At 59.2% G+C, this 10,000-nt stretch overlaps 1 protein-coding gene across 1 annotated transcript in view; it reads right to left on the minus strand.

The window, feature by feature from the left end:
- Positions 1 to 10,000, minus strand: part of LOC144954713 (uncharacterized) — a gene marked incomplete at its 3' end in the record, with an annotated part of 23,497 nt that overhangs the window by 11,364 nt on the left and 2,133 nt on the right. The window contains exon 3 of the mRNA XM_078885151.1: positions 2,206 to 2,442. Within this exon, the coding sequence (XP_078741277.1) occupies positions 2,206 to 2,422 (217 nt within the window). The remainder of the gene's footprint in view (positions 1 to 2,205; positions 2,443 to 10,000) is intronic.

Consider the following 10,000-nt stretch of genomic DNA (forward strand, 5'->3'; position numbering starts at 1 on the left):
GAGGCGAGGAGTGGTGGTCGTGGTTACTTATGCCCCCACCGAAGACGAACATCCGTGGAGGGATGCAGGCAAGGCCGATGAGTCAGATGCCTTCTATGACCTCCTGTCACAGGTGCTGGCTAAAGTGGCCCATCGGGACAGAGTCATCTTGTTGGGTGACTTCAAAGCCCGAGTTGGTCATGGTGCTGGCACCTCTGCTCACGATCATTAAGGACCTTCATGATGGTGAGCGGGCCCGGGTAAAACTACGTGGCCGGGAGTCGGAGCCATTCCCTGTTCACCTTGGCATGCGACAGGGATGTCCTCTGGCTCCCACATTATTTAACATCTATTTCGACCACGTAGTTCGTGAAGCCTTCAGTAGCTGTACCGTAGGAATTTCCATCTGGTACAGATACAATGGGAGGCTGAACGATGCCCGGGTGCGATCAAGGGATGGCTCCCTATTGGTCAACCACGTTATGCATGCCGATGATCTGGTAATTGCCGCTCACTCAGAGGAGGAGTTGGAGACGCTGCTGCTGAGACTGGAGCGTGCCACTAAGAGGTGGGGCCTTACCATCAGCCCCACCAAAACTAAGCACCTGCCTGGATATTTTGTACCATCGGGCACTCCACCCCCACAACTCCCAATCGGTGATGGGGCAGTAGTGGAGAGAGTGGAGAGTTTCCCATACCTGGGCAGTGTGATCATGACCGGCTCCAGTTTAACAGCAGAGGTCTCACTCCGAATCAGTCGAGCGGCATTATCTTTTCATCGGTTGCGTAACGCTGTGTGGAAGCTACCTGGTCTGTCGCTTTGCACGAAGCTTCAGGTCTTCTCGGCCACGGTCATTCCCTCCCTTCTCTACGCTTGCGAAACGTGGACCCCCCTAATGGAGCATCTTCGCCGGTTGGAAACATTTAGGCTGGCCTGCCTACGATCCACCCTCGGTTTAACCAGGCTGGATTGTGTGAGGAGCTCACAAATCCTTGAAAGATCTGGTCAAAGTCCCATCGGTGAGCTCCTCCGGCAGGCAAGGCTGCGTTGGCTGGGTCATGTAGCCCGCATGCCCAGCCACCGCATGCCTAAACAGCTTTTGTTCGGCCGGATCGAGGGGGCTAAACGGGCGCGGCACGGGCTGGAGAAGAGATGGAGTGATGTGGTACAGGAGGACGTGGAGTTGAGTGGACTTGCCAATGACTGGTACCAGCGGTGTCAAGATCGGCCTCAGTGGAGGAGGCTCGTGAAGGACGCTACTGGGCAGTTGGAGGCAGTCGCCCTCCAACAACAATGGAGGGCGGAGGAGCGACGCTCACAACAACGAGCAGAGCGCCGGGTGGCTAAAGCACAGCAAGTTGGCACAGTAGGGGGCACAGGTGGTGCATCAGCCACTCGTCTCAGTCAGTCGACCCGTGGCACCTGCTGGGTCTGCCCCGTGACCTCCTGCCAGCGGGCGTTCGACACTTCACGTGGCCTCAAGGTGCACATGGCCTGGCACAAGCGTCGTGGTGACGTCACCGCCACATAGTGGCGAATGGCGGTTGTTGTGTTTCTGTTTGTGTGTCTGGGTGTGTCTGTGTGTGTCTCTGTGTGTGTGTTTGTGTGTGTGTCTCTGTGTCTGTGTGTGTGTGTGTCTGTGTGTGTCTCTGTGTGTGTCTGTGTGTGTGTGTCTCTGTGTGTGTCTGTGTGTGTCTGTGTGTGTGTCTGTGTGTGTGTCTGTGTGTGTGTCTGTGTGTGTCTGTGTGTGTGTCTGTGTGTGTCTGTGTGTGTGTCTGTGTGTGTGTCTGTGTGTGTGTCTGTTTGTGTGTCTGTGTGTCTGTGTGTCTGTGTGTGTGTCTGTGTGTGTGTCTGTTTGTGTGTCTGTGTGTGTGTCTGTTTGTGTGTCTGTGTGTGTGTCTGTTTGTGTGTCTGTGTGTCTGTGTGTCTGTGTGTGTGTCTGTGTGTCTGTGTGTGTGTCTGTGTGTGTGTCTGTTTGTGTGTGTCTGTGTGTGTGTCTGTGTGTGTCTGTGTGTGTGTCTGTGTGTGTGTCTGTGTGTGTCTGTGTGTGTGTCTGTTTGTGTGTCTATGTGTGTGTCTGTTTGTGTGTCTGTGTGTGTGTCTGTGTATCTGTGTGTGTGTCTGTGTGTGTGTCTGTTTGTGTGTCTGTGTGTCTGTGTGTCTGTGTGTGTGTCTGTGTGTGTGTCTGTGTGTGTCTGTGTGTGTGTGTGTGTGTTTGTACGTACACATGTCACTGGTCTTGTCCCAAAACGCTGTTTTCTTCCCATCACCACCATCACCATCATCACCATCACCACCACCATCACCACCATCACCATCACCACCATCACCACCACCACCACCATCACAGGCGTCCTCATCGGATCCGTCTTCGCAATCCACCTCGCCATCGCAGACCCAGTCGCGGGGAACACACGATCCACTCCGGCAGAAAAACTCCATTGGGCCACAGGGCCTCTCAGCTGCAGGCAACATCATCATCATCATCATCAGTAGTAGTATCATCATCATCATCAGTAGTATCATCATCATCATCAGTAGTGTCATTATCAGTAGTAGTATCATCATCATCATCAGTAGTAGTAGTATCATCATCATCATCATCAGTAGTATCATCATCATCATCATGAGTAGTATCATCATCATCATCAGTAGTATCATCATCATCATCAGTAGTGTCATTATCAGTAGTAGTATCATCATCATCATCAGTAGTAGTAGTATCATCATCATCATCATCATCAGTAGTATCATCATCATCATCAGTAGTATCATCATCATCATCAGTAGTGTCATTATCAGTAGTAGTATCATCATCATCATCAGTAGTAGTAGTATCATCATCATCATCATCAGTAGTATCATCATCATCATCATCAGTAGTATCATCATCATCATCAGTAGTATCATCATCATCATCAGCAACATCATCATCATCAGTAGTATCATCATCATCATCAGTAGTATCATCATCATCATCAGTAGTGTCATTATCAGTAGTAGTATCATCATCATCATCATCAGTAGTAGTATCATCATCATCAGTAGTATCATCATCATCATCATCATCAGTAGTATCATCATCATCATCATCAGTAGTAGTATCATCATCAGTAGTAGTATCATCATCATCAGTAGTAGTATCATCATCATCATCATCAGTAGTAGTATCATCATCAGTAGTAGTATCATCATCATCATCATCAGTAGTAGTATCATCATCATCATCATCAGTAGTATCATCATCATCATCAGTAGTATCATCATCATCATCAGTAGTAGTATCATCATCATCATCATCAGTAGTAGTATCATCATCAGTAGTAGTATCATCATCATCATCATCAGTAGTAGTATCATCATCAGTAGTAGTATCATCATCATCATCAGTAGTAGTATCATCATCATCATCATGAGTAGTAGTATCATCATCATCAGTAGTATCATCATCATCATCAGTAGTATCATCATCATCATCATCGGTCGTAGTGAGCGAGCGAGTGAGTGAGTGGGTGGGTGGGTGAGTGGGTGAGTGAGTGGGTGGGTGGGTGAGTGGGTGGGTGGGTGGGTGAGTGGGTGAGTGAGTGGGTGGGTGAGTGGGTGGGTGAGTGGGTGGGTGGGTGGGTGAGTGGGTGAGTGAGTGGGTGGGTGAGTGGGTGGGTGAGTGGGTGGGTGGGTGGGTGAGTGAGTGGGTGGGTGAGTGGGTGGGTGGGTGAGTGAGTGGGTGGGTGAGTGGGTGGGTGAGTGGGTGAGTGGGTGGGTGGGTGAGTGAGTGGGTGGGTGAGTGGGTGGGTGGGTGAGTGGGTGGGTGGGTGGGTGAGTGAGTGGGTGGGTGGGTGGGTGAGTGAGTGGGTGGGTGAGTGAGTGAGTGAGTGGGTGGGTGAATGGGTGGGTGGGTGAGTGGGTGGGTGGGTGGGTGAGTGGGTGAGTGGGTGGGTGGGTGAGTGGGTGGGTGAGTGGGTGAGTGGGTGGGTGGGTGGGTGGGTGAGTGAGTGGGTGGGTGAGTGGGTGGGTGGGTGAGTGGGTGGGTGGGTGGGTGGGTGAGTGGGTGGGTGGGTGGGTGGGTGGGTGAGTGGGTGGGTGGGTGGGTGGGTGGGTGAGTGAGTGGGTGGGTGAGTGGGTGGGTGAGTGGGTGAGTGGGTGGGTGGGTGGGTGGGTGGGTGGGTGAGTGAGTGGGTGGGTGAGTGGGTGGGTGGGTGAGTGGGTGGGTGGGTGGGTGGGTGAGTGAGTGGGTGGGTGGGTGAGTGGGTGGGTGGGTGGGTGGGTGGGTGAGTGGGTGGGTGGGTGAGTGAGTGGGTGGGTGGGTGAGTGAGTGGGTGGGTGGGTGGGTGAGTGGGTGGGTGGGTGGGTGGGTGAGTGGGTGGGTGGGTGGGTGAGTGGGTGGGTGGGTGGGTGAGTGGGTGGGTGGGTGGGTGGGTGGGTGAGTGAGTGGGTGGGTGGGTGGGTGGGTGGGTGGGTGAGTGGGTGGGTGGGTGGGTGGGTGGGTGAGTGGGTGGGTGGGTGGGTGGGTGGGTGAGTGAGTGGGTGGGTGGGTGGGTGAGTGGGTGGGTGGGTGGGTGGGTGAGTGGGTGGGTGGGTGGGTGGGTGAGTGGGTGGGTGGGTGGGTGGGTGGGTGAGTGGGTGGGTGGGTGGGTGAGTGGGTGGGTGGGTGGGTGAGTGGGTGGGTGGGTGGGTGAGTGGGTGGGTGAGTGGGTGGGTGAGTGGGTGGGTGAGTGGGTGGGTGGGTGAGTGAGTGGGTGGGTGAGTGGGTGGGTGAGTGGGTGGGTGGGTGGGTGAGTGAGTGAGTGGGTGGGTGAGTGGGTGGGTGGGTGGGTGAGTGAGTGAGTGGGTGGGTGAGTGGGTGGGTGAGTGAGTGGGTGGGTGAGTGGGTGGGTGGGTGGGTGAGTGGGTGGGTGGGTGGGTGGGTGGGTGAGTGAGTGGGTGGGTGAGTGGGTGGGTGGGTGGGTGAGTGGGTGGGTGGGTGGGTGAGTGAGTGGGTGGGTGGGTGGGTGAGTGAGTGGGTGGGTGAGTGAGTGGGTGGGTGAGTGGGTGGGTGGGTGAGTGGGTGGGTGGGTGGGTGAGTGGGTGAGTGGGTGGGTGGTGTGAGTGGGTGGGTGAGTGGGTGAGTGGGTGGGTGGGTGGGTGGGTGAGTGAGTGGGTGGGTGAGTGGGTGGGTGGGTGAGTGGGTGGGTGGGTGGGTGGGTGGGTGAGTGGGTGGGTGGGTGGGTGGGTGGGTGAGTGAGTGGGTGGGTGAGTGGGTGGGTGAGTGGGTGAGTGGGGTGGGTGGGTGGGTGGGTGGGTGAGTGAGTGGGTGGGTGGGTGGGTGAGTGAGTGGGTGGGTGAGTGGGTGGGTGGGTGAGTGGGTGGGTGGGTGGGTGGGTGAGTGAGTGGGTGGGTGGTGGGTGAGTGGGTGGGTGGGTGGGTGGGTGGGTGGGTGAGTGGGTGGGTGGGTGAGTGGAGTGGTGGGTGGGTGGGTGAGTGAGTGGGTGGGTGGGTGAGTGGGTGGGGTGGGTGGGTGGGTGGGTGAGTGGGTGGGTGGGTGGGTGGGTGAGTGGGTGGGTGGGTGGGTGGGTGAGTGAGTGGGTGGGTGGGTGGGTGAGTGGGGTGGGTGGGTGGGGTGGGTGAGTGGGTGGGTGGGTGGGTGGGGTGAGTGAGTGGGTGGGTGGGTGGGTGGGTGGGTGGGGTGGGGTGGGTGGGTGGGTGGGGTGGGGGTGGGTGGGTGGGTGGTGGGTGGGTGGGTGGGTGGGTGGGTGGGTGGGTGGGTGGGTGGGTGGGTGGGGTGGGTGGGTGGGTGGGTGGGTGGGGGTGGGTGGTGGGTGGGTGGGTGGGTGGGTGAGTGGGTGGGTGGGTGGGTGGGTGGGGGGTGGGTGGGGTGGGTGGGTGGTGTGGGTGGGTGGGGGGTGGTGGGTGGGTGGGGTGGGTGGGTGGGTGGGTGGGTGGGTGGGTGTGGTGGGTGGGTGGGTGGTGGGTGGGGGGTGGGTGGGGGGTGGGTGGGTGGGGGGGTGGGTGGGTGGGTGGGTGGGTGGGTGGTGGGTGGGTGGGGGTGGGTGGGGGGTGGGTGGGTGGTGAGTGGGTGGGTGGGTGGTGGGTGGGTGGGTGGGTGGGTGGGTGGGTGGGTGGGTGGGTGGGTGAGTGGGTGGGGTGGGTGGGTGGGTGGGTGGGTGGGTGAGTGAGTGGGTGAGTGAGTGGGTGGGTGAGCGAGCGAGCGGGCGAGTGGGTGAGTGAGTGGGTGAGTGAGTGGGTGGGTGGGTGAGTGAGTGGGTGAGTGAGTGGGTGGGTGAGTGAGTGAGTGGGTGGGTGAGTGAGTGAGTGGGTGGGTGAGTGAGTGGGTGAGGTGAGTGGGTGGGTGAGTGAGTGAGTGGGTGGGTGAGTGAGTGAGTGGGTGGGTGGGTGAGTGAGGTGAGTGGGTGGGTGAGTGGGTGGGTGAGTGAGTGGGTGAGTGAGTGAGTGAGTGGGTGGGTGGGTGAGTGAGTGGGTGGGTGAGTGAGTGGGTGAGTGAGTGAGTGAGTGGGTGAGTGAGTGGGTGGGTGAGTGAGTGAGAGTGAGTGGGTGGGTGAGTGGGTGGGTGAGTGAGTGAGTGGGGTGAGTGAGTGAGTGAGTGAGTGAGTGGGTGGGTGGGTGGGTGGGTGAGTGGGTGAGTGAGTGGGTGAGTGAGTGAGTGGGTGGGTGAGTGAGTGGGTGAGTGAGTGGGTGGGTGGGTGAGTGGGTGGGTGGGTGGGTGGGTGGGTGAGTGGGTGGGTGGGTGGGTGGGTGGGTGGGTGAGTGAGTGGGTGGGTGGGTGGGTGGGTGGGTGGGTGGGTGGGTGAGTGAGTGGGTGGGTGGGTGAGTGGGTGGGTGAGTGAGTGGGTGGGTGGGTGGGTGGGTGGGTGGGTGAGTGGGTGGGTGGGTGGGTGGGTGGGTGGGTGGGTGGGTGAGTGAGTGGGTGAGTGAGTGGGTGGGTGAGCGAGCGAGCGGGCGAGTGGGTGAGTGAGTGGGTGAGTGAGTGGGTGGGTGGGTGAGTGAGTGGGTGAGTGAGTGGGTGGGTGAGTGAGTGAGTGGGTGGGTGAGTGAGTGAGTGGGTGGGTGAGTGAGTGGGTGAGTGAGTGGGTGGGTGAGTGAGTGAGTGGGTGGGTGAGTGAGTGAGTGGGTGGGTGGGTGAGTGAGTGAGTGGGTGGGTGAGTGGGTGGGTGAGTGAGTGGGTGAGTGAGTGAGTGAGTGGGTGGGTGGGTGAGTGAGTGGGTGGGTGAGTGAGTGGGTGAGTGAGTGAGTGAGTGGGTGAGTGAGTGGGTGGGTGAGTGAGTGAGTGAGTGGGTGGGTGAGTGGGTGGGTGAGTGAGTGAGTGGGTGAGTGAGTGAGTGAGTGAGTGAGTGGGTGGGTGGGTGGGTGGGTGGGTGAGTGGGTGAGTGAGTGGGTGAGTGAGTGAGTGGGTGGGTGAGTGAGTGGGTGAGTGAGTGGGTGGGTGAGTGAGTGGGTGAGTGAGTGAGTGGGTGGGTGGGTGGGTGAGTGAGTGAGTGGGTGGGCGGGCGGGCGGGCGGGCGGGCGGGCGAGCGGGCGGGCGGGCGGGTGGGTGAGTGAGTGGGTGGGTGAGTGAGTGGGTGGGTGGGTGGGTGGGTGGGTGGGTGAGTGAGTGGGTGGGTGGGTGGGTGGGTGAGTGAGTGGGTGGGTGGGTGAGTGAGTGGGTGAGTGGGTGAGTGAGTGGGTGGGTGAGCGAGCGAGTGGGTGAGTGGGTGAGTGGGTGAGTGGGTGAGTGAGTGGGTGAGTGAGTGGGTGGGTGAGTGAGTGAGTGGGTGAGTGAGTGGGTGGGTGAGTGAGTGGGTGAGTGAGTGGGTGGGTGAGTGAGTGAGTGAGTGGGTGAGTGAGTGGGTGGGTGAGTGAGTGGGTGAGTGAGTGGGTGGGTGAGTGAGTGAGTGAGTGGGTGAGTGAGTGGGTGGGTGAGTGAGTGAGTGAGTGGGTGGGTGAGTGAGTGGGTGAGTGAGTGGGTGAGTGAGTGGGTGGGTGAGTGAGTGAGTGGGTGGGTGAGTGAGTGGGTGAGTGAGTGGGTGAGTGAGTGAGTGAGTGAGTGGGTGGGTGAGTGAGTGGGTGGGTGAGTGAGTGGGTGAGTGAGTGAGTGAGTGAGTGGGTGAGTGAGTGGGTGGGTGAGTGAGTGAGTGGGTGGGTGAGTGAGTGGGTGAGTGAGTGGGTGAGTGAGTGAGTGAGTGAGTGGGTGGGTGAGTGAGTGGGTGGGTGAGTGAGTGGGTGAGTGAGTGGGTGAGTGAGTGAGTGGGTGGGTGAGTGAGTGGGTGAGTGAGTGGGTGGGTGAGTGAGTGGGTGAGTGAGTGAGTGGGTGGGTGGGTGGGTGGGTGAGTGAGTGAGTGAGCGAGCGAGTGAGTGGGTGGGTGAGAGGGTGAGTGAGTGGGTGAGTGAGTGGGTGGATGAGTGAGTGAGTGAGCGAGTGAGTGAGTGGGTGGGTGGGTGAGTGAGTGGGTGAGTGAGTGAGTGAGCGAGTGAGTGGGTGGGTGGGTGAGTGAGTGGGGGAGTAAGTGATTAGAGGATGAGTGAGTAGGTGAGTCAGTGGGTGGGTGAGTGGGTGAGTGGGTGAGTGGGTGAGTGAGTGAGTGGGTGAGCGAGTGGCTGAGCGAGTGAGCGAGTGGGTGAGCGAGTGGGTGAGTGAGTGAGTGGGTGAGTGGGTGTGCGAGTGGGTGACTGGCTGAGTGAGTGGGTGAGTAAACTGGTGAGTGGGTGAGCGAGTGGCTGAGCGAGTGCGTGAGTTGGTGAGTGAGTGGGAAGGTGAGTGGGTGAGTGAGTGAGTGGGTGAGTGGGTGAGTGAGTGTGTGAGTGAGTGAGTGGGTGAGTGGGTGAGTGAGTGAGTGGGTGAGCGAGTGGGTGAGCGAGTGGGTGAGCGAGTGGGCAAGCAGGTGAGCGAGTGGGTGAGCGAGTGGGTGAGCGAGTGGGTGAGCGAGTGGGTGAGTGAGTGAGTGGGTGAGTGGGTGAGCGAGTGGATGAGTGGGTGAGTGGGTGAGCGAGTGGGTGAGCGAGTGGGTGAGCGAGTGGGTGAGCGAGTGGGCAAGCGGGTGAGCGAGCGGGTGAGCGAGTGGGTGAGCGAGTGGGTGAGCGAGTGAGTGAGTGGGTGAGTGAGTAGGTGAGTGAGTGAGCGAGTGGGTGAGTGAGTGGGTGAGTGAGTGGGTGAGTGAGTGGGTGGGTGAGTGAGTGAGCGAATAAACTGGTGAGTGGGTGAGTGAGTGGGTGAGCGAGCGGGTGAGTGAGTGAGTGGCTGAGCGAGTGGGTGAGCGAGTGGGTGAGCGAGTGGGTGAGCGAGTGGGTGAGCGAGTGGGCGAGCGAGTGGGTGAGCGAGTGGGTGAGTGGGTGAGTGAGCGAGTGGGTGAGTGAGTGGGTGAGCGAGTGGGTGAGTGGGTGAGTGAGTGAGTGGGTGAGCGAGTGGGTGGCTGAGTGAGTGAGTGAGCGAGTGGGCGAGCGGGTGGGCGAGTGGGTGAGCGAGTGGGTGGCTGAGTGAGTGAGTGAGCGAGTGGGCGAGTGGGTGAGCGAGTGGCTGAGCGAAGTGAGCGAGTGGCTGAGCGAGTGAGCGAGTGGGTGAGTGAGTTGGTGAGTGAGTGGATGAGTGGGTGAGCGAGTGGGTAAGTGAGTGAGTGGGTGAGTTGGTGACTGAGTTGGTGAGTGGGTGAGTGAGTGGGTGAGTGAGTGGGTGAGTGGGTGAGTTGGCGAGCGAGCGAGTGAGTGGGTGAGTGAGTGAGTGAACTGGTGAGCGAGGGGTGAGTGGGTGAACGAGTGGCTGAGCGAGTGAGTGAGTGGGTGAGTGGGTAAGTGAGTGGGTGAGTGAGTGAGTGGGTGAGTAAACTGGTGAGTGAGTGAGTGGGTGAGCGAGTGGCTGAGCGAATGGGTGAGTGAGTGAGTGAGTGGGTGGGTGAGTGAGTGGGTGAGTGGGTGAGTGAGTGGGTGAGCGAGTGGGTGAGTGGGTGAGCGAGTGGGTGAGCGAGTGAGTGAGTGGGTGAGTAAACTGCTGAGTGAGTGGGTGAGCGAGTAGGTGAGCGAGTGGCTGAGCGAGTGAGTGAGTGGGTGAGCGAGTGG

Source organism: Lampetra fluviatilis, unplaced genomic scaffold, assembly GCF_964198595.1.
Source record: "Lampetra fluviatilis unplaced genomic scaffold, kcLamFluv1.1 SCAFFOLD_396, whole genome shotgun sequence".
Lineage (NCBI taxonomy): Eukaryota > Metazoa > Chordata > Hyperoartia > Petromyzontiformes > Petromyzontidae > Lampetra > Lampetra fluviatilis.